Raw genomic sequence first — 23,650 nt, 5'->3', positions numbered from 1 at the left:
GGGCCTCGTCGCCACGTCGAAAGCCAGCCCCTCCCCGAACACTCTGACCAGCTCCGCCCTCACGGCAGCTGATTGGCTCTGCAGTCTCCTGGGGATCGGACAGAAGAGGTCAGGACGGTGCGGAGGGGACGCAGCTCCAGCCCCAACGCGCGTTTAGCCAGAGCTCGGGACTGTTACGCGCCCAGGAGTCCAAAAGTCACCGAAGTCACGGAAAACTGAAAACGGTCTAACGTCAGGCTGAAGGTTCAGTCTCGGCCCTGGAAACAGCAGCCGCCAAAAAACAGTCCCACCTCAAAGGTTCAAGACTCGCCGGTTCTTGGGCTTTCGACCGTTTCACGCTGGAACAAACGAGTAAGTCGACCTTGAGTTGAGATTGTCTGGGTAAAGTTTTGAAACGAGTTTATTGATGTGAGGACTCTTTTCATTCTTCTTTTAAAATGATCCAGCGAAAACAAAAGCAAGAGTGTGTGTGTTTCGTTTTGTTTGAATAAAGAAGCAAATGGATGTTTACTGGCCTTTCTGTGCTGAAATGAGGATTTCCACGTGTGCGGCCCCGCGGGAGCGTGGAGGGTAAATATGGGATAATAGGGCACCTGCTCGTTACAGTTACGGTGTCGGCAGAAACCTGCGGACGCGTCGCTGACGTTAAATCCGTGTTAGCAGCCGGAGCTCCACCGAGGCAAACCTGTTTACCGCCGGGTGGAGGGTTTTTGAGGGTTTCGGGGGGGTGGAACAGCAGGTACTAATCAATCGGTCCGAGGCCCCGTGGGACCAGCTGCTGTCACATGATGTTCGGGGGCTGGTTATCCGTGTCTGCTGCCTCGTCGGGAAGCGACGCCAACTGAACGTGAAAACGCCTCGTCTTAACCGTCAGCGACATGAAGACCGACGACATTCTGCGTTTACTGATCAACTGGCTGACAGGAAATGAATTAGCAGCAATTCTAATTACATCCTAATTGCTTAAGTGTTTTATAAGTTAAAAACTACCGATCCGTGTTTCCAGCTTCTAAAATGTGAGCATTTGCTGCTTTTGTTGTGTTTTATATGATAGTAATTTGAGTATCAGGTAATCGGGTAACAAGTCGAACTTATGTTTTCGTAGACTCAACAATCAGCCAAAACTTGAATCGTTAGTACCTGTCCTTACAATAACTACGCTTAAGTACAGAGTACAGGTAAGGAAATACTGAAACTATGTGTTTAGGTTTAAGCTGTGTGATGTGAAAATCCGGACGTCGGAGTTCCTTTTTCTTTTTTCTCACAGACTCTTACTTTGTGACTTCCTCGAAGGAAACGACCTCCCCTCCATCTACAGCGATGAAGCTGAGCAAAGTCCTCGCATCCGCCCCGGGTCCTCTGGACTCGGCGGCTCCTCGGCTGGAGCTCGACACCCCGATGACGTTGACAGTCCAGCCCAGGGCCGCGCCTAAAGACCTGAGAGGGGGGGGGGGAAGAAAAAATCGTCGCCGCGCTGAACACGGGAAAGGATGAATTTCTAAACGAAAGTAATTCGCGAAACGAACATCTCACTTCTCTAACTCCGGAACTTTCTTCTCCACCCTGTTCGCAGGCTGGTTGAGGGAGATGGTCACCACGTCATCGCTGTTCGCATTTCCCTGGACCGCCACCTGGGGGCAGAAGAGAGCCCTCAGTGGCTCGTACCAGTCGTTGTTGTTTTTTTTAACGTTTGTTTGTTTATTTTTACTACAATTTTTTAAAATGAAATACATAACCCCGGCGACATCAAAATGCCGGGAGTTAGTGACCGACAGGAAAAGCAGTACGAATGACAAAATAAATACAAGAAATCAAATAAAAATAAATAAAAGAAGATGATTAAATCGGGAAATATCAGGGCAATGCACTCATTTTCAGTTTTTACATTATTCCGTGTAGTTTAAACTCCTGTATGAAAGAAGGGCATTTACCTTATGTATATGAAAATTAAGATTTAAAATTGATATAAGATGAAGTTTTCTAATTTGTTAGGATTTAAGGACCCAAACGGAACGTACTCATACAATAAAAGTAAAATCAGTGGTTAATTTATCAGGAATAAACTTGCTAGAATCAGGATCACATTTGGTCGGTTTCTGTTCCACGAGCTGTCGACTCTCATGGACCCTTTCTTCGATCTGATTGAACAGCTGAGATGTGAATTTTCAGTCACCTAATGAGCTTTTTCTCCTACAACAACTTGCCCCCGCGAGCCTCGAGCTTTGAGTCGGACCCATCGCGGTTTTGGCTTCTTGTCAGATTCTCTTTTTACTTGCGGTCCTCCCCGCTCACCTCCACCCTGGCTGAAGCACTAAGTCCCCGGGGGTCCGTGGCCTTCACCTCCACGGCAGCCGTCTGTCCGGCCAGACCCGCAGCCGACACCACGTACACCAGACCCGAGGACGGGTCCACGTCGAAGTAAGGGCTGTTTGCTGACAGGCCGTAGTCCAGCCGACCCTCGTCGCCGACGTCGGGGTCGGTAGCCTGGGGGTGGGGAAAGCATTGAGGTTTACCATCTGAAGAGACCCTGGCGCTACCCTTATTTCCTGCCGGGCGGTATCGACCCACCCGGTCCGTTTACACTGGTCAGCGGGAACTGAACTCTAAGCTCGCTACAACCACACACTTTCACATTTCATGTGCATTCGTTCGATTGACACACGACAAGGTAAAACATCATCCGCTTCAATTTCAACATCATAGCTTCTCAACACGAGACGCAGGGTTACTACGGTTACCACTGTTATCAATGTTTATATGTACGTTCTCGGTAGTTCTGTTTCACCTGAGTACCGGCCCAGCGTTGTGGGGGAGAAAGAGGAGTCCTGTATTATTCAGAACACTTGAACGCAGCGTACGGGACCAAAACACAGTCGCAGAGCTGCTGAATTTACCCAGCGACTGACCCCCCCCGGGTTGTTGCTCGCTGTCAGAGACTCTGTCCGCGGGGGTCTGCGTCAGGGAAAATGTTGGAAATGTTCGGGGCGGGCGTCCGGATAGAAAAGATCGGCTCCGCCCAGATTCCCCGTGACGCTCACGCACACATCAACCACGTCTTGCACGGGGAACGGCCTCCTGCGTCAGCTTCGGTTCAAAGTACACAACCGGTGTTTATCGCCGCTTCAGTAGCCTCTGGCCTGATTCAACACGCTGCAACGTTGGGTGTGTGCGCCTCTCCAAACTGTAGTGATATTTCCCAAGGGATGGTGGGTTTTACCTTGACGTGGGCGACGGGTGTCTTATACGGAGCGATGCTGAAGATGGAGGCTTTATAAACCTCAGAGGAAAACTGTGGAGACTCGTTCACGTCCTCCACCTGAACTCTGACCTGAGTGAAGCAGAGAAGAGAGAGAGAAAATAAAAACCACAGGTCAAGATACTGCGGAGAATTTCTGTCCATCAGTTCAGGCTCCAGAGGTGAAACCTTTACTGATCCTCCACCAAAGCAGTGAACAAAGTTTTTCTCTAAAGAAACTGAAAACAGACGTTGATGATACTTTGGCTGAAAACTAGACCAAGGCCGAATAACAAGTGATTGATTAAAACTGCATAATATTGTATTTCACTATTCTTAAAGCCGAGATTTCTTTTTCTCAAACAGTGGGTTCCCTTTGGTTTAGATCTGAATGAAATGGCGCCATTGAACAGTTTTATTTCAGGAAAATATCATCTAAACTATTAAACTAGTACCACTAAGATCTATCGGGATCAGACCCTCAGGATCAGCGCTGGGCCGTGGAGCGGTTTTAGCCTGGTGGTCCCACGATGCCTAATCGTTAAAAGAAAACAATGCTGGAAAACAATGAATACATTTTACTCTTTGTCATCGCAGCTGCGGCCATTAGACCAGCAAGAATTCAGAAGTCTGGAGGAGACTTTCCATGTGGTTTACAAGCGCTCCGCTGGGGAAGGAAGTGGGGAAGCCTAAAGAACGTCATTTAGCACGTGCTCCCGATTTACAACCGAGCGAGACAGTCTTTGAACAGAATAACCAGGCATCCGTGAAGTACACTCCAGGGCTCGACTAGAGGGATATTTGGCGATTTATCGGAGAAGCGTCAAAAGTCTGAAACATGCCTGATGGACCTCAGAATACGGAGGCAAAAAGAAACCGCCCCTCTGCCGACCAGACGGTTTTTTTCACCGCTGCTCCTGTCAAATCTATCCACTGCTCCAGTGTAAATCTGGTACATATTTGGATGAGACGCCAGATCCCTGCCGGCGAGGCCTACCAGACATAAGCTGGACTAACTGGTCTTCACCGCACTGTGAAAGCGCAACTACTGTGCATACAAGACGATGCGCGCACGTACCAACTCTGAGCTATTCGGCAAAATCTGATGACATTTAACCTAAATAGAAAATGGCCCGACTGATTTTTCCAAGCCATTCTTCCACAAAGGTTATACACACAGTGTTGTTTTGGTTGTTCTTGGCCACATTCGGCTAAACAGCATCATCGTCTCCGTGCGCATTTTGATACAGATCCAGAATCAAATGCGATGCGAAACTTTCTAAATATGCTGTGACATTGACCTAAAGTCAGAGGAGCGGGCAGCCCGCGGCAGAGGTCAGAGAACTCTGGAGTTCTACCCAACGGTCAATATGAAGTTAAATATTCAGACCGAGCATGTCTGTATGATGAAGTTTTAAACTGAATTTTAAAAAGCCCTCTTCGAATAGGTCGTACCATTGCAATGGCAGACGTAGGGGGGGTCCTTGTGTCCACCGCCTCCACGTCCAGGATGTACCACTCCTGCATTTCTTTGTCCAGCGGCGTTTTGGTCAGGATGGCTCCGCTGGTGTTGACGGAGAACAGGTCGGCGTGTGTCCTCAGCGCGTAGGCGACCTCGTAAAGGTCGCTTCCCGATGAGGCCCGGACCCTCCCCGCTACGACCCCCGCCGGCTGGTTCTCAGGTAGGCTGAAGTTGTAGGAGGAGCTCTCGAAACACGCCCTCCACCAGACTGACAATCCTCAGATTCACCACGACGCGAGCTGCGGGAAGAGACGGCGACACCCGTACTGCAGAGCTCACACAGATGATATTAAATTCACAATAAGCCGCAGCTCTCATGTGTCTGACTGATGCTCGGCGACGTTTTCCATCTGTTCTGTTTGAAAGCTGCTGATTGGTTTAAACAGGAGGGGGACTAGGGGAGTTTGAGTGAGCGGTTTGGGCAAAGGCGGAAACACCAGACACAAATTCAACATTCAATGAATTACTCTAAATACCGTAGAAGCATCGTGCTGGAGCTCCGACAGGATCAGCCTGAAATACCTGATAGTCGCCTTTTAAATACTATGATTCAAATTTGAGTTGCTGTAAAGTCGCGTGGGACTAAAACCATTCCCAACAGGAAGATCATACGCAGCTAGAACAGATAAATTAAAGAAGTGTTTCAGTGCAAAAACGCAGTGGTGGGAAGTAACAAAGTACATTTACTCCAGTACTTTATTATGATGTACTTTTACTTTACTTGGGCGTGTTCACTTTATTCTACTTTTCTACTTCCACTCCACAACGTTTCCGAGGGAAAAAAGATTGTACATAAAATAGGATTCATCGTTTTACTGAAATATTAAACGAACGGGTTCAAATGTATTTTTGCCTCGTGCAGCTACAACACTGAAATGATGCTTTATCTGTGACTGCATCAGTAATGATCATATGATAAAATTGTAAATAAAAAATATGACAGTCAGAAAAGGGACATTCTGCACAATGAGTACTTTTAATTTTAATACCTTGAATGTAATTTGCTGATACTTCTTTAGTTCTGTTTTAGGTCAGATTTTGAATCCAAGACTTGCGATGTAATATTTTTACACTGTGTAGTTGCTGCTGTGATTTAAGTCCTCTACCACTGCAAGACCATCATTCTGAAATCTCACAATGCTCATTAACGGGGGGGCACCCCCCGTTAAAAATGGGGCGGCGCAGACCGAGCCAGTCCGGCCTTTTCTCTGCCGACATCTTCTTCTTCAACGGCTGAACCCGAACCTAAGTGGTAGAGAAGAGGCGGCATGGAGCCTTGAAGGGGACCGACGTCAGAACTGACCTGTGGAGTTCAGCGGAGGCCGGCCGTGGTCTTTGGCCATGGCTGTCAGCTCCAGCGTGGTGTCCACTGTGACGTTGGCGATGTCAGAGGTCAACACCACTTCCCCGGTCTCACTGTTTAAGGCCAAATATGGAGAACTTCCTGTATAGAAACTGCAACAACGGAGGGAAAAAAACACCTTCAACATATAAACATGCTGGGATATTGAGCAAAAATAATAATAATCTTTTGGCTGAAAATGACAACACAACAATAAAGTGTCATGTAATCAATTAAAAAATATTTAAAAAGAACTGCTTTGTGTACTGTGCAATTTAATAGCAACAGAATATCTTGCTTCAGAGTCAGTTATTAGAGCTCGTACACCAGTCAAAAGTTCCTGAATTTTGCCAAAAACAGACCTTGAATTTTAAAAATAAAAATCCTGGAACAAGGTCATGTAACCTGACTTTAGTCAGCTGCTCTGACCTGACCTGACCCAACCCCACTTGACTTGACTTGACTTGACTTGACCTGAGACTTGACTTGACTTGACTTGACTTGACCTGACTTGACTTGACTTGACCTGACTTGACCTGACCTGACCTGACCTGACCTGACCTGACCTGACTTGACTTGACCTGACTTGACTTGACCTGACCTGACCTGACCTGACCTGACCTGGCCTGACCGCCTGGCTTGACTTGACCTGGCCTGACTTGACTTGACTTGACTTGACCTGACCTGGCCTGACCTGGCCTGACCTGACTTGACTTGACTTGACCTGACTTGACTTGACTTGACCTGACTTGACTTGACTTGACTTGACTTGACTTGACCTGACCTGACCTGACCTGACCTGACCTGACCCAACCCCACTTGACTTGACTTGACTTGACCTGACCTGACCTGACCTGACCTGACCTGACCTGACCTGACCTGACCTGACCTGACCTGACCTGACCTGACCTGGCTTGGCTTGACTTGACTTGACCTGGCTTGACCTGACCTGACCTGGCTTGACCTGACTTGACTTGACCTGACCTGACCTGACCTGACCTGACCTGACCCAACCCCACTTGACTTGACTTGACTTGACTTGACTTGACCTGACCTGACCCAACCCTCCTTGACTTGACTTGACTTGACTTGACTTGACCTGACCTGACCTGACCTGACCTGACCTGACTTGACTTGACCTGACCTGACCTGACCTGACCTGACCTGACTTGACTTGACTTGACTTGACTTGACCTGACCTGACCTGGACTTGGACTTGACTTGACTTGCATAAGGTTTGACTTGACTTGACCTGAGGAACTTTGACTTGATTTGATTCAATCCTTTCCACCTGTTAAATTCTTTTCTTCTCCTTTCTGAGGCTGATTGTCAGGGGTTCAACAGTCTGTACTGGTTCTCAGCCTTGTTTAAGGCCCGTTTGGCTACGCTGCAGAAATATACCCACTGCAAAATTTGAATGCGATCATGACAAATTAGTTTTCTTACGACTAAACACAACACTTAAAACCTTTTGAAATTTAAAGCACGCAAAAGACACTCAACCTATATTCTCAGCATACGCTGTGTTATTTAAAAGTTGTTTTTCCGTTTCATAATGTTTTTGTACTTTCGTACAAAGGAAGAATCTGAAAGTTCATGCGAAACTTCAAAACTGTTTGTATGATTTTAATCAACGAGTTTTTTTGTATTTAGGAGTTTGTGGCATTTTTCTTTACGCCGTCTCTGACGCTGATAAAACAACAACTGTTTTGGGTCTAACGGGCTGTAAGGATGGACTTTCATTCACACTTGGCTACGCAACTCACGACATTGTTGCGTAGCCAAGTGTCACCAAACTGGGTTTCGATGATCAAAACATCATCTTGTCACTTTCTCCGTCGACAGGAAACATGTCAAACACACCAGACGGTACCTCTCTCTGTGGGCTGCCTTTGTCTGAAGCCTTAACAAGCAGGTCGTAGGTTTCCCTGCTCTCCCGATCCAGAGGACCCACAGCCAGCAAAGTCCCATCCTGCAACACAACACATGATCTCTGAGCCGCCCGAGAACTGACACAGTGCAGCCTGTAAATACGTCCACAATCCCCTCCTCTTGGCCTCACCTCTCTGAACCTGAAGAGTGGGTGAGGGTAGATGAGGGAGAGAGCGACCTCGCCGTTGAGGCCGAGGTCAGCGTCCGTGGGCACGATAGTGAAAATCTCTCCTGGGTTTTCCTCGGAGTAGTCTCCCTCAGGGATCTGCAGGGGGTCTGGGATTACTGGGAACTGTGGGGCGTTGTCGTTGTAGTCCAGGACGGTGATGTTGAGCTGAGCCGTGGCTCTCAGACCATCAGCCGCCTGATCCACCGCCACGACCTGAATACAGACACGGAAAACAACATAAACGCAGCTGAGCGGACTGACATTATTTTACCTTCTTTAGTTCTCTTCCAGGATCTTTTTATGGGGTTGCTTTTGCTCCAAATCACAAAAAGGAAACTCTATCTAGCTGTTTTCCAAATCCTTTTTCACAGAGTTGTTTTTGCTCTACAACAGTAGCACGAAATATGTCTCACAAATATGTTTTTACTCATAAAAAAAGAAAAGGGAAGACTTGTAAAGTGATGGGAAGAGGACCTTCGTTATGTTTATAATGAAGAGGTTTGGGAGGACTCCTGTATATCTGAGCCTCCCGTTCCCCTATTAATTTTAGAGATACTATACAGGATATTGCACAGACAACACAGAACACCTCCTTATGAAAAAAGTTGAACCCAGTGGAGTGTAAATTGGGACTTGCTCGTTTTGCTGTCGGAGTTGTTCTTGTATAAATAAAGATTTTAGTGCAGTTTTCAATAACAAAATTTGCTGCCGCCTAAAGAAGAAACCTTAGACTTGCACAGATCTATTTTTTTAATTTTTTTTTTTTTGTTGGTAAAGAAAATGTATTCTCTTTAACTGAATCCATGAAAAACCCACTATAACACATCGTGTACAGAAATTTTTAAAAATTTCCAATGTGAAGGCTCACATGTAGCAACCTCAGGTAAATTACCCAGTGATTGCTCCTTAGGTTAACTAAGGATGCCCCAAGCCCCCCCCCCCCAACCTCCGACCCGCTGTCCCTTTTTTTAATACTGTCATAATGTTGTGTGAATTATTGTGATGCAAATAAAAATAAATTATGACAGAAAAAAAGAAAAAATTCAAATGACTGCTCACAGAAAAATTGGGGAATTTGTTTTTTGTTTTTTTTTCCTTCAATTTGCGGAGAATTGTTTTACAAGATTAAATTTAAATTTCCTAAAGTTTATGAAACAGTAATAACTCCATATTTTGGCCATATGTACAATACAGACCATTTTTACAACAAGGAATAAACACATTATTACATTTGTACACAGCTGTAAAGGCTGTCAGTATCAAAATATGCAACAAATAGGTGCATATGTATCAGATAGGGTTTTATTTTGTCCAGGTGTAAACTGGTGTGTGTTTTTGGAAGCCACTCTCCCTGAAAACTGGACATATGTGAAGCTCTTTATTGAAACAGGCAACAACCAGGAGACAGGAAACGGAATTACGTTGTGCAAAATAATACAGGTTTGTACCTGTAATATGTAGCTGTCCGTTTTCTCTCTGTCCAAGGTGACGTCCTTCCTCAGTGAGACCACCCCTTGCTTGTTAATGTCAAAGGTATCGTTGCTGTAGAGGAAATAACCATTGGAGAATCCACCCTGAAGAAGAAGCAGAAAAGGCCGAAGGGGTTTTAAATACCTCAGCTTCATAGTCAGAGTAAGAGAGTAAGAGAGATGTCCTTAGTTCTCAGAAATGACTGTGATTATAAAACAGCGGTGACAACGTCAAAACTGCAAGAAGGACACAAAGGTTCCTCTGATCTCCATGTGTATCAAATACACATCTGCTAAGTCTTTAATTCTATTAGATGAAGACAATGTTAATGCAAATTACTGGATCTATTTCACCAAACACATAAAGTTACAAGCAGTATCAGTCCTGTGCCATCCGGCGTACGAATTACTAATCTGGAGTTGTATGTTTAATTTGCATTTTATTTACGCTAAGAGGTTGACAGTTTTCAAGTCAATTCAACTTTATTCATATAGCGCCGAATCACAACAGAGGTTACTTCAGGGCACTTTTCACACAGAGCAGGTCTAGACCCTTTACACACGTCCTACGAACGTTGTCCAATCGTAAATGCATAAGTGTCACCTATGTATTTAAGAAAAAAACGCCATAACTCTTAAACACAACAGAGTCATTTAAACAACCATAGCTTCAATCTGGCAGAATTCGTCCTGGTTAAAGCCCCTAATTTAGATGGAGAGCATGACTGCGTACCACTATGTGTACTTTGTATTTATTTTAACTATAGACAATATTTAAAAATTTGTAATCTGCATCATTTGTGCAGCCACGGTGCAGGTAGGTAGTAGAGTTGGTTTTTTGGTATGCAAATGTCCTTCAGCTGTAATGCCTGGTGAACCCCCAAACCAGTACAAGTTAGATCAGACCTGCAAACCTGCTCTTAAAGAACTAAGAACCAAATAATTTCACACAACAGAAGCAGATGATGTAACTCACCTCATCCCTGTCAGTGACCTCCAGGGTCAGGATGGAGGCACCGCTGGCCAGGTTCTCAGAGACAGCCACGTCGTAGCTTTCCTTACTGAACTCGGGTGGGTTGTTGTTCACGTCCTCCACCTTCACCACCACAGAGCCGTTCCCAACCAGAGAGGGAGTCCCCCCGTCAGAGGCCCGAACCATCAGACTGTACACCTTCACCTCACTATAGTCCAGAGGCTGGACCAGCCGCAGAGTCCCGCTGGAAGAGTCCAACTCAAAAACAGCAGGGTCTGACGAGGGAACTTGCTGGAAAATGCTGTAAGTAACTCGCCCATTTGCTCCTTCATCGGGGTCTACAGCTGATAATGTGAGCAAGCTTGTACCCACCGACTCTGCCTCGGAGACTTCGACCTGATACTCAGCCTTGGAAAACTCTGGGACGTTATCGTTGATGTCGGACACTTGGACCAGTAGGGCGGCTGTGGCCGACCTGGCCGGACGACCCTGATCTTCAGCCACTACCAGCATGCTGTACTCAGCCTTGGTCTCTCTATCAAGTGCACCGGCCACACTAACCATCCCAGACACAGGATCAATAGAGAACCTCCCCTCTCCTCCTCTCAACGAGTATCTTATCTCTTTATTGAAGCTGCTGTCTTTGTCTGCTGCTGGAACAACAGTGACATTGGATCCTACGTCTGCGTCCTCCGGGACTGATTTTGTGACAGGACTGGAGGCAAACACAGGACTGTTATCGTTGACGTCAGTGACCTGGACCTCTACGACTGCACTGTCACTGTTGGACCCATCAGAGATGGAGATCTCCACAGAGTAGTTGTGCGGGCCTTCGTCGTAGTCGAGCTTCACCTTTGTGGTGAATTCACCACTGGGGGAGATGGCAAACTTGTCGGCCTCCGTCTCAACTCGGAGAGTAGCAGGAGTCTCAGCAGTAATTGCGTGGAAGTTAACCTGAAGAAATAAAGTTAATTATCCCACCTTCTGAAAAACAGTGAGTACCTTATTAATAATGGACTTTGGAAGTTAGAGGAACAGGTGGTAGGTAAAAACATCTGACAGTTAATATCAATTTGCTGAGAAACATACCCTAAGAATCACAACTCCTGGGGCTTGCTCTTCTGCTACGGTGCCATAGTAGGGGTTTTGTAAGAACTGAGGTTTTGAGTCACCAGGAGCACGAATTATCACCTGTGTTGAAGAGGAGCGGGATATGATTCCCCCTAGAGGAGAACAGTGAAAAATATTATAATGACCTATAATACTGAATGCCATAAATAATTTTTACCTTCCCCCGCTGTATTTATAGGTAGTTGCATGCATTCAGGGAGCAGCTGGGATTGTTGACTTGCCCCTGCTTAACACAGTTTTGGAGCTGCAGTTACCCCCCGTTCTCTCCAAAAACCTTTTTGTCTTTTGCGTGCCTTTTCAGTCTTGATGGGATGAATTATGCAAATGCAGAACATGACACATTTTCAGACTGTGTCTCCTTCAAAGGCATGCATGGTGTAAATCAGTACTCATATTAGGTAGTTATGTGAAAAATTATACTTAAATTTGCACACCTCCGCACACCTGGCCAATCACCTGTAAAGTGGCCATGATTGTTGGATTGTAAGTTTCAGAAATTTACAAAAGTTGTCAAACACAGCTCCCCTTGAAAGGAGGTTTCCAGACGCTGCTCAGTGATACAACAACCACCTCCTTTGAACCATGCTGAGACCTTCATAATTCTCATAGTCCACGACTTTTATATCTATGGACAAAATCGCTAGCAACAAAATTTATATTTTACCACTCTGTAAAGCACTTTTGTGCTACAAAAGGTTCAACTTGACATTCAATCAAATCTCAACAAATCGCTATGTGAGTTCTATAGATATTAAACCTGGGTTTACTGTGATGCATGAGTTAATCAATAAAAATGAGAAACAAAGTTAAGCTAGCCCCTCTGTGATATGTTGTTCAGGTTACCCAGGGCTACCAGCTGCAAAAAACCTACTTTGAAAGATATAATTAAGTACTGTAGAGAGTGGGAGCGAATAAAGGTATGCGAGATCCCCAATCCGTACAAGGGTGTGATAAGAATTTTATGATCACAAATCATTTGATGCTGACAAAGGTGAAGTGGTTGATGTGATTCCACTGACTGATGTGCAGTTTTTGAAAGTTTTCCACCATCAGAAAGCAAAGTGTTTTGCCCCTAGGTACAGATACGGAACCTAATTTGAAAGATATGAATATTTGCTGTAGGACTAGATCAGTGAGATATAAAGTAAATATTCCAAAACTTATTCTTGTGGTTTAAGTGATTTAGCTCTGATTGTCTATGTTATTGTCTCTTTTCACGGGCTGAATCATCACAGTCAGGATAATTGATTCTTAACTTTGAATAATTGATTCAGGGAAGCAGCAGTTAGTGCTGGATAGTCAGAGACATATTGTGCAGATCTACCATCTCTGGCTGTTACGTAGAGAGGGAACTCCAACATCACGTTTTCCACCAGGGGAATGGTTTTAGCCAGTGAGATCTCTCCAGTGTTTTCATCAATTGAGAAGTAGCCATCGTTGTTCCCAAAGTCAATAGAGTATTTTATCTGCCCGTTTACGTCAGCATCCGGATCCTCCGCCTTAACCTTTGAGTTACATGATAAAAAGTAATTTTCTTAAAAGCTCTTCTATAAAGGTCAAATGAAAAGGACACAGCAACAAGTTTTCACCATAAAAAAGGGCAAGGGAAAAAAACAAAACAACGTCAGAATGGTTTGGACACAAATTGGTTTTGTTAAAGGACGGGGCAGTTAGATTCATCTGTGAACTATGGAGAGCGTTTCGATCATGACATGACTCACTAAGTTGTAAAAGGTCCTGGATTAGTTATAGAACTTATAGAAGTCTGTCATTGGCATAGCAGTGGAGGGCAGATGTAGCTCCATCCGATGTATTACAAACAGAAAAAAAAGGGACCTTCAACTGAACCCTGAGGAACTCCATAGTTAATTTTTGCTGCAAATGACGACAACTTTAAAATGTATACAAGGATGGTTTTATCCAAATAATATGAGCTGAATCAACTTACAAGTCTCATGCCAAGGGTAATGCGAATTTAGGAATGTTACTCCCTTTTCATGTAAATCTATTTCTATCAGAATATTATATACAACTTAAAGAGGCCCCCCTTTAAGATGTGTAATTATAAAAAAGTGAGGTTGAAATTTGTCAATTATGTAAAAATTAGTTCTGATATAAAAATACATCTAATAATATCTGAAGGGTATTCAAAATAATGGACCTTATAAAAAATGTGGTGGCAACAGGAGTGTTACAGAATGCTCACATTACATGCTTGAGTTATATGGACCTCAGCTGTTTTAATCACTCACCTGGACAAGCACAATTCCCCCTGTCTGATTTGCAAACACTGTTCCCTCGTATATGCTGCTGGTGAATTCAGGACTGTTGTCGTTCTCATCCAGGAGAGTCACACTGACCCGTGCAATTACAACATTGTTGGGTGGATTTGTCTCCCTCGCTTCGACCTTTTAAAAACAAAACGACAGCATCTAAGTGAGGCTTACAATGAAATCGGGTGCAGATACTACACTGTCTGTTTCCCGCAGTCCTTCACAGTCCTTTTAATAGCTGCAGTTCTTTTAACTTTCTAATTTGTCCATCAGTGGTCAAGACACTGAGCCTCCACTGGCTCTCTCATTGTAAACTGCTTTGTATAACAGCACTGTTAAAGAAAGAAATGTATATATATATATATATATATATATATATATATATATATATATATTAAAGGATGAATCTGTTGATTCTATATTGTACTTATCAACAAACGCACTATTTCTTCCTATTTGAGTACTTTGATAAAAACTACAGTGCCCAGCTAAGAAATTACTGAGCTTTTTTTTTCTTTTTTTTTTAAATGAAACTATGTGTGAGCTGCTTTTAAAGATTTACATCTTCAGATGGAATGAATGGGGTTCTGACTCATGTTTAATCTGAAATTTAGTTGACCTGAAAGGTGATGCTTTCAATGGTCTCTCTGTCCAGCGCCGTGGAGTTTTTCACTCTGACTGTCCCATCAGAGCCGATAGAGAAAGGGGCAGATTCCGGAAGGATCCGCAAAGTTCCCACGAATCCTCCCTGGGAGACAAGTAAAACGGATGGAGAGAGATTACTCATAATTGTCGTTTATTTTCTCAGTGTGGTTTTAAATCTAAAATCTACCTGGTCCAGGTCAGTGACGATGGGTTTAAACAGAACAGCATTAACTGGAGAGTTTTCCAAAAGTGTTACGGAGTAGTCGGGCTGGTCAAACTCTGGGATGTTATCATTCACATCCTCAACGGTGACGGACACCACGGCGGCAGCTGTCTTCAAGCCGTCGTCTGTCTGGGCTGCCTGCAGAGAAATGATTACGGATAGTCATTGATTGAGAGTCATCCGGTTTTGTGTTGTGTGTGAACGGTGCTTCACTCGTTCTGGAGAAATCCAGATGTAGGCCATGTGCTGTTGTGCCAGTCAAAGAGGTCGGAAACGCCGGCCGGAGGAACGGAGCCGATCTACACATTCTGACAATCGACTGGGATTAGACGAGCCTCGTTCATTGACCACGGACTGAAAATTTCGTACCTCGATGCTGACGGAGATCACGCTGCTGTTCATCTGCTCCCTGTCGAAGGCGATCACCGCAGACAGAGCCCCACTCCAGGGGTCGATGTCAAAGTTTCTCCGATAATCGTCCGGCGACACTATAAAACATAAACCACGCAAAACGTTTGCACTCATTTGTTTGAGCTGAACTCGAAGCTTTTAGCTCCCTACGATTTACCTGCGCTGATGCTGTAGGTCACGGTCACGTTGATCCCTTTGTCTCCGTCCTGGGCCTTTATCGCCTCTGGCTGAATGGCACCGAAAACCCCTACCTGAGGTTCATAGTATAGAAGGGATTCATATTAAAAATTCTGTGAATGTCATTCGAAAGCCACACTTCAACAGTAAAATTCATCAGACAAAATTAGAAAACGCTCAGTGTGTATAAAAATACGATTTCATGAACAGAAATGTCTAACTAAGTCGTTTATGTGCATCTCGTAACCAAATATGTCAGCAAAACCCGGCAATATCTACCACGAGTGACTGTGGCCAGCTTTGTACATCTTCTGGCATTACGGATGTTTTGGCTGGAGCCGTGGAAAACGAAGATATTACCCTGTGAGAGAAGCGCTGCAGTATTTAGTTCGTGAGACTGACCCGATTCTCTGGAATAGAAGCCTGGTACAGGTTGTGGCCGAAATAGGGGTTCAGGTTGTCAAAGTCCTCCACGTCAATCAGCGCAGTGGCCGTGTCATTCAACCCGAATTTATCCTGTAATAAACAATGACAATCCGGTCCAATGACATATTGACAGTTGGATGATATATGTATTTATTGGTTTTATTCCATTGATTAATCGTGGTTGTATGAGTAGGTGCCGAGGCTGAATATTTTTCCCTACCTGCGCTGTCACAGTGAAGTTGTACTGTTGGACTACATTGTAGTTCAAGCGTCTCTTCAGAATAAAAACCCCTGAGCTGGTCACCACGAAATCCTCCGAAGCCGGTACCTTTGGAAAGAAAAGTTACCATCACATTTCCGTACGGAATTTTCTCGCTCATCGTGACACTTGTGGAAGCCAAGAGCGGCACCGTTGACTCTTTATTTCAGTTTTCCAGCCCCATTATCTTGAGACTGGAGAGATTTTTATTTGTTGGGCAAAGATGCACAAGCTACATTAACAATCATTTTAATTCTAATTTTTTTACAGTTATTTAAACTATTTTAATTTCATGTTTGTCCTTATGAGTTTGTTTGTTTGTGTTTTGTACATTTGCTTTTCTAAATTGTAGTGTTCGGAGCTCTAGAGTACCAGCCACCACAGTAAAAAAAAAAAAAATAATAATAATAATAATAATATGAGCAACCGCATTTGTTCTCAGCTTCCACAGCGCAGTGTCGAACAACATGAACGTCAACCTGTTTAATGCAAACATCTTGGAGCATTTAAAGTTGTCGATAAAACGTTACTTTGGGTACTCTCAGTACTCTCTCAGAATTGGTGTAAATGGGGAAATTCACTGTAGGTTAGATCTTATTACCATGGAATATGTCACTCTGTTGTTTTCCGTGGAGCTGTCGGCGTCCACAGCCGTCACTCGAAGAACCTCAGTGTCCACGCGTTGTGTCTGAAAGGGGAACAGGCCGAATCAACTAGTTAGGTTCACCGATTGGACAGGAACACTTGGAGCAACACTAGTCTTGACACTAACACTAGTCTTTGGCCAGCTTAGCCAATCACATGTCAAACGTTTTCGAGTCACCACGTCCATCCAGTTTGGCTCCTGCTTTGCTGGTTTTCACATCGCGGTGTATTTCCAGGTTCGGACTGCTCCGCATGCTGAACGCCAAGGGGAGTGCATGGAGCTGCGTTGGGAGCGATGCTCCGAAGACAAAGAGTTTGGAGGCTGGTTTACTTCTTCTTTACCCTCCCCCAAAACCAAGAACCCAAGAGCTAAAGTGTAAGGAATGGACTCAACAGTGCGTTTATCTGCTGGGGCGTGAGCTGTAACCAGTAGCGTATCTGGTAGACGAGCTGGCGGCCCGCAGCAGTGACCCAACCCGGTGTTACTTCCAAGGACGGGGGTTATTTCACACTACGTTATTTCGGGGGGTTACAGGTTACGTAACAAATAGCCCTGTTCACTTATAGCACATCTGCCGCGTGCTATGTCCCCACTGTTTGGGAGCCGGTCCCCCAGTTTGACCCTTTCTAATAAATTTCAGTGACTTACCTCAGAGACACTGATGTTGTAGAGCTTCTGCGTAAATACTGGCCTCTTGTCATTGACGTCATTGATTTTCAGCGTCCGGGTGTTGTTGTACTGCAAAAGGAAAACCATCATTGGAAATGTTTTGTTTTGTAATGTTACTGAGTAAATGCTTTAAATTTGTCCGGCAACTTTATCGTTCCACCCACCTTAATCAGTCCATCACACATGATAGAATAGTACAAGGTGCTGTCGGTCTGTAAAGACATCAACACAGTGGACTTCAGGTCTGTAGAGATGACTTACAGGACATACTGTGGCGCAAAACCGAAAAACTGTAGATGTGTTAAATACAATTAAAGTATAGATAAAACTGGAATCGAAAAGTTCCCTCTTTTTGTTACTAAACCCTCCACTCTAGCTCAGCAAGGGGAGAATGACCGTTCAAACACAAAGAGTGAGTATTGTACTCAAAATACTAACTTTTTAAGACACCCACCAACTGCTAAAGTGTATTATTAGCACCGAGAGAATCTTAGTACGAAAAAAGAAACAGTGGATTTTGTCCCGCATCAATTACATTAAAATATCTTTAGGAAAGGAATCTCTTTGTGGAGGAATAATTGCAGCAGGCAAAAAAACCCTTTGAATGTACCCATGAAAAATATGAATCCTCTGGGGAAACGTTGGGTCTCAGTGAAACATTAGTAGGGTAAGACATCCGGTCTTGCAAGTCAGCGGGTAATTTTTCAACATTTAACCAAGACCACAATAAGTACGTAAACATACAGTAACCATAAAAAACGTATCCATGCTGTAGTCGCCATGAGAAGATACCGTTTGGCTAGAGTGGATACCTACTGAATTATGCTGAATGTTTTGCGGATACATTAATTAACTTTCCCATTTATGTTGATAGAAAACCTACTCCGGGCAGCAAAACGTATTTGCTTTTGCCAATAAACAGTCATAGTTTCCGGGAGACAGGGTAGGACACGGGAGTCCTAACTCACAGCTGCCAGTTCGTCTGCGTCCAGCGGCTTCTTGGTGCGAACGGTCGCACTGGTTTGTCCGAGCGTAAAGCTCAGCTCCAGAAACTCCAGGTGGGCGGCGAAGATGTAGGGCACCAGCTTGACACCACTTCCTGCTTTGATACCATCGACCACCTCCACGTCCCCTACGGCATCACGGGGACATTGTGGGAAGGACAAACATCACATCTACCATCTGATGGACTCACAGTTTCCATGGAAGCATGGATTTTTTTTTTCCTTCCTGATGAAATTCAGGAAAGAAACAAACACCCTCTCTTCCTTTTACAATATCTCAAAAATCACTGATCAGGTTTTTCATGAATTTTACATGAATGATGCATCTCACTGTTATATTCCAACATCAGGGATGTCACATTATTTGTTTAACAAGTAATTAAGTAAAGATTAAAAGATAATTGCAATTAATAGTAATTAACAGAGTATAGTATGTAAAGTACGGTGGTAAAACCTACCGGATTAAACATGAAATACAATGAAATGTCATTTTCTAAACTCAACTTTTTTATTGAGGAACGACACAGCTGCTGGAAGTGACTTCAAATTAATCTAATTTTGCAAACTGCTAATTAAAAGGAATGTTTTATCCACCTTACCGGTATATCCGTCATTCACTGCACCCAAATCTTTATTCCCGCCTGTATCGCAATTTATGGTTGAATTACCTTCAGGAACAGAAAAAAAAAGGAGATAAGTTAATGGAAAGTAAACAGCAAATAGCAGGTTCACTCAAACTAAATAAAACACTCATTGACAACACCTGGCATGAAGAATGTTTATGTGCCAGTCGCATTCAAATGTTTACAAGGGACATTTATGACCTGTAAGTTTGGGAATTTTAATGATTGTTGCAACTGTAAACTAAATTATTGGGGAAATGTACTTCGTTTCAAAAAGAGGGTATTAAAATGGTTTGGTAACTTTTCTGGGCCTGTTTAAATGGGACCCGTGAGACTGCCCACATTGGAGTGAGCCACAAACATCCCAGCGGTTTAAATAGTAGTACAGAATTACACAAGTCAGAAAGTTACAGTTACAGTAAAAATGGTGGCAGATTTGCAGCTCAAAATTCTTAGAAATTTCTGAAACAATGGTCCCACAGCTTCACAAATAAGTAGACCAAAACATGCATTTCATTTCTAGCAGATCACCGCGAATTTTTTCTGCTGAAATGAGGACCAACATTAGCTAATTCTAACGCTGAAACTAGGTTATGTCAGGTAAATGCTCCGTTTCCGGGTGGTTCGCTTTAAAAGGAGATATGGTAAAGGGCTCTGAAATATGAACATGGTGGCTAAAGACTAAGGGTAAGGCTGCTCCACGCAAAAATATCAGATTCCTCATCAGGAGCAGCATTGCTTGAGTATCACAGGGTAGAGCTCTTCAGCCCTCGTATTATTATGAAAATGTGATTAAAATATTGTTCGCTTCTAACATAACCCTTGGGTGATCTGGATGCTTACGCTTTGCTCTGGATTTTAAATTTATGTCTCAATGTTCGTATTTTCAAAAAATACGCTTCGCTTTTACGAGTGGATTCGAAGCAGAAGAGGAACCAATGAGTCTGACAAAGTAACGCTACCTAACACGACTTAGATTAGTCGGCAACGCTGCCGAGTTGCTGGAATGTAACCTTCCCCTAACCAAGCCTTAATTAGCCTTAATGCTGATGTACTAAGATCTTGGCTCCCGCAGGGTGTTTCAGTGCAGCGGCCAGATATTTTTCTAACATAACCAGCTAAGTCATAAAATAACGCAGTTAGCTAATGGCCTGCCTCTCGCCTTGGAAAATAGCGCTAAGTAACTGCTGTAGGTAGTGAGCCTGCTAACATTTGGGACTTACTTTGGAGCAGATAAACACTATTTAATCCATTTCCAACACTCCAGTGTTTTTTGGGCTTTGGAACAACCCTGGCTCTTAAACACACAGCCACACAAATATTATTTTTGGGATGGCTAGTTAAAGCTAAAATTAAGCCGTCTGATCGGCCTCTCCGAAGCCCTGATCTCAGCCTCACTGAGAATATGTGGACTGTCCTCCCCGACAAGACGAGTCCATGCAAGAAAACTGACAAATTTGGTTGAAGTCTTTCAATTCTACCAAGTAAAGTGGTCAAAGATACAGTCGGGAAGTTTTTTTTTTTTTTTTGTGGTACTTGTGACACCTATCGTTGGACTTTGGAACACAGGACTGATTAAACAGCTCAATGACAGAATCGTTTTATGATAATGTATTTCTCAGATTTCTGGCAGACGGAAATAAGATCCGGAAACAAAAAACTGTGTCTTTCTACTGACATAGTAGAGAGATTTATATTTTTTCCATTAATGTAATCAAATGACAAATCTCGGGGCTTCAGTACCACAAGACAAAAAAACAGCTGCCTAAGTTTTCTTAATCAAAAATTTCTAAACTCTAGGAAATCTATCCCGGCTCCACTCACCTATAGGACTGCCCATAGCGAGACACACACAAACGGAGACGACGACGAGGACACAGGTCCGACTCAAACCACCGGGGTCCATGTTGGCTCCGTTGTGTTTTCCCAGACCCTGACAACCAACACTGAATGGATCACCTGAATCACAGGCGTTAAGAGGCGTCCGCAGTTTATCTCCTCCTCCGTCCCAGCAATCCTGTTTTACGGCAGGTTATAAAGTGTTACAGGTTTGACTAATGGTGGACTGTGCCAAAGAGCAGGACCGAGAGTTTTATTTCCCCAGAAACCTCATGGAAAAATCGTTTACTTAACAGGAGGGGCAGTGTGGGCTAAACTTAGCCGTCGATAAATGCTAGGCCTCTGTAGCTGCACATCTCAGGCTTCAGACAATTTGTCCTCAGTTGCATCTTTCATGTGACTTTTATAGTGTTTTCCGTCTGTAGATTGTCATCTTTGTGCAGCATAGTAAAATGTTTAATGTTGCTTTAAATTCTGATTTTTTTTTTGTTTTTCCTGCTAGAAGACTAAACAAATTTTAAAGTACACTGATTTTTGTCATAGCAAACCCCGACCCTGAAATTATCACTGGTGATGTTTTGTGACTGGGCATAATTCACAAATGAGTTAATAGATGTTAATAGGGTGCTGTCAGTAGAGGCAGTAGTGCTGCGCTGTTGGCTAAGACTAAGCTAACGCTAAACACAGTGCAGTAAAAACTGAAGCAGATTCAAAGTATTTTGAGGTGATGCTCTGTAGAGTTGAAACACAAACACACACACAAAGAAAAACCAGTTGAAATAATCTAGAGAGATAAACACTGTAGTAGACCGACAGGTATACACCATGCTAACTTACTGAGCATATCACTGATTCTCTGTTTCCCCCACGTTGGAATCGTTATCATCTCATATCGTTTCCAGACCTATAACAAGCTTTTCTATTTCCTGAAGCGGCACCGAGGCCTTCCTTACAAACCGTAGCCTTAACTCTGCCTCACATTTAACCGGTCTGTAGTGTTAGGCCGTTCTTAACTCTGCTCTTAGATTAGTCTAATGCTAGTTAGACGGTCTCACAAAAAGAAAAACTGACTTATTTCAACGGGCAGTGACACCTGCTGACCAGTGGTACCAAAGGACAAAAAAAACCCCCCAGCAAAGCACGGCTCGTAGTTTGTGTTTTGTTAACGATGTTGTGGAGCGAGTAATGAGAAGGGAAGGAGGCTAAAGAGCCCGGTAACCTGTTGGAGGTCAACGGCAGTGAGGACGTCGTCAGTCGTCCCATCCCGAGCCTGGCTGACGGGTTTGAGCCCGGCCACATTAAGAAGCCAGAGCAGCTCAGCTCTGCTACAGCTCTGCACTGCCCTGTACACCTGTAGATTTTATGCTACCGGATGACTTTTTATATTTTTGCACTCGCTGAATTTTCCTAATAACACGACCTTGTAACCAGTGAATTCTTCCTGAAGACGAACATTTTCTGATTGGGTGAACGCAGCTGAGCAATTTGACGCTTCAGCCACTTTTTTTTAATCATTATTTTGAACAAGGCATTAATATTCCCAGACCTCTCAGAAAATTAGACCTTAGTTAAGGCAGTCAAGAACGAGACAGCGTTATGCAACGGATGACCTAAGTTGTCTATCTGAAGTCTGACTATTAGTGTGATCTAAGCCATAGTCAAGGTCAGTCTTTCTGAAACCAGCCCTTTGTTAGATCGCAGCGGAAGAGGTGGGACACAGTCATTGATTTCGGAAGTCACACAACATTCTCAGGTCTTTTCTCAGTCTCAAATTCCACACTGTATTGATTTTAACTGAATCATAACTGAAAGTAATAGGGACCACAACTAGGTCTATCCCAAATGCCCTTTTGTGAGCACTGAATCAGTCAACAGCAAGCCTGCGAAGGTTTTGAGTCAAGGCTACGTGACAACACAAATGCCACAGTCTATGTTCAGCTTCCTTAGTAGAACTGTAAAATGCCTTTCTCATCTTCCTCCCCCTACATAATTTCTTTGAGACATGTTCAGATAAGGGCATGGTGTCACTACGGTGGTTTCCCCACGGCCACACTCTGGTCTATAAAAATGTGTTTCCCTTCTGACTGCAGTCAATCCGAGTCTTTCTCGTCTTTCTCCACCAAAGCAGGTAAAAGATTTTCACTTGGATGGATTAAGTGAAAATCATATCTTAGAATACCAAAAAAAACAAAAAACAAAACTCAGATAGGTAGATAACATAACGTTCTCTAAGCAAGGTGTCGCAATGGACTGAAAGATTGAGAAATAGACGTGGTAGTAATTTCCATAATGACTTTACAATTTAAAGATACATTCATTGACTTTGGTGCAACAGTCAGCACCACAAATCATTAATTTTGCCTGATCTTTTATGATGTTTTGGAATGTGAATTTGTCAGTGTGGTGTTTAAAAGTTGCAGTTTGGCAAAACAATGTATTTGAACTGGCAAACAAGTTTGAATTAAAGACAGTTACGATCTCAACGGCTAACGTACTTGGTCCTGTTATTATTGTCATTACCATCCCTGTTATTCGCCGATGCTGTTTGTTAAAAACACTCAGGTGACTGGCCTGTGCTGGGTGGGTGTAGCGCTGGGTGTGTTCCTGTCTACCGGGGACAGTTTGGCTGCTGTGGACCAGAACCAACTTGCAGGAATTGCAAAAGAAATTCTGAACAGGCGA

The 23,650-nt window shown here is 43.7% G+C and overlaps 1 protein-coding gene and 1 long non-coding RNA gene across 2 annotated transcripts; both read right to left on the bottom strand.

The window, feature by feature from the left end:
- Window positions 1-2,354, bottom strand: LOC120800711. Its single transcript, XR_005709008.1, has 4 exons — window positions 2,293-2,354; window positions 1,534-1,631; window positions 1,276-1,437; window positions 1-88 (listed from the first exon to the last, which is right to left on the bottom strand). It is a non-coding gene; the product is annotated as an uncharacterized LOC120800711 (long non-coding RNA).
- A 2,559-nt stretch (window positions 2,355-4,913) lies between these two features.
- On the bottom strand, window positions 4,914-21,049 carry LOC120800284 (protocadherin Fat 4). The gene is made up of 21 exons (XM_040146272.1): window positions 20,954-21,049; window positions 19,106-19,174; window positions 18,471-18,634; window positions 17,667-17,714; window positions 17,482-17,571; window positions 16,789-16,875; window positions 16,149-16,256; window positions 15,905-16,018; window positions 15,483-15,576; window positions 15,284-15,402; window positions 14,879-15,052; window positions 14,666-14,794; window positions 14,026-14,181; window positions 13,098-13,278; window positions 11,732-11,865; window positions 10,646-11,596; window positions 9,649-9,774; window positions 8,162-8,413; window positions 7,968-8,071; window positions 6,061-6,212; window positions 4,914-4,996 (listed from the first exon to the last, which is right to left on the bottom strand). Exons 1-21 carry the CDS (start codon window positions 21,033-21,035, stop codon window positions 4,914-4,916), a joined length of 3,417 nt encoding a protein of 1,138 aa, XP_040002206.1. The 5' UTR covers window positions 21,036-21,049.
- Window positions 21,050-23,650: the final 2,601 nt, after the last annotated feature.

This window comes from Xiphias gladius, chromosome 15 (assembly GCF_016859285.1).
Source record: "Xiphias gladius isolate SHS-SW01 ecotype Sanya breed wild chromosome 15, ASM1685928v1, whole genome shotgun sequence".
NCBI classification, from domain to species: domain Eukaryota; kingdom Metazoa; phylum Chordata; class Actinopteri; order Istiophoriformes; family Xiphiidae; genus Xiphias; species Xiphias gladius.
This window is presented reverse-complemented; position numbering and strand designations above follow the sequence as displayed.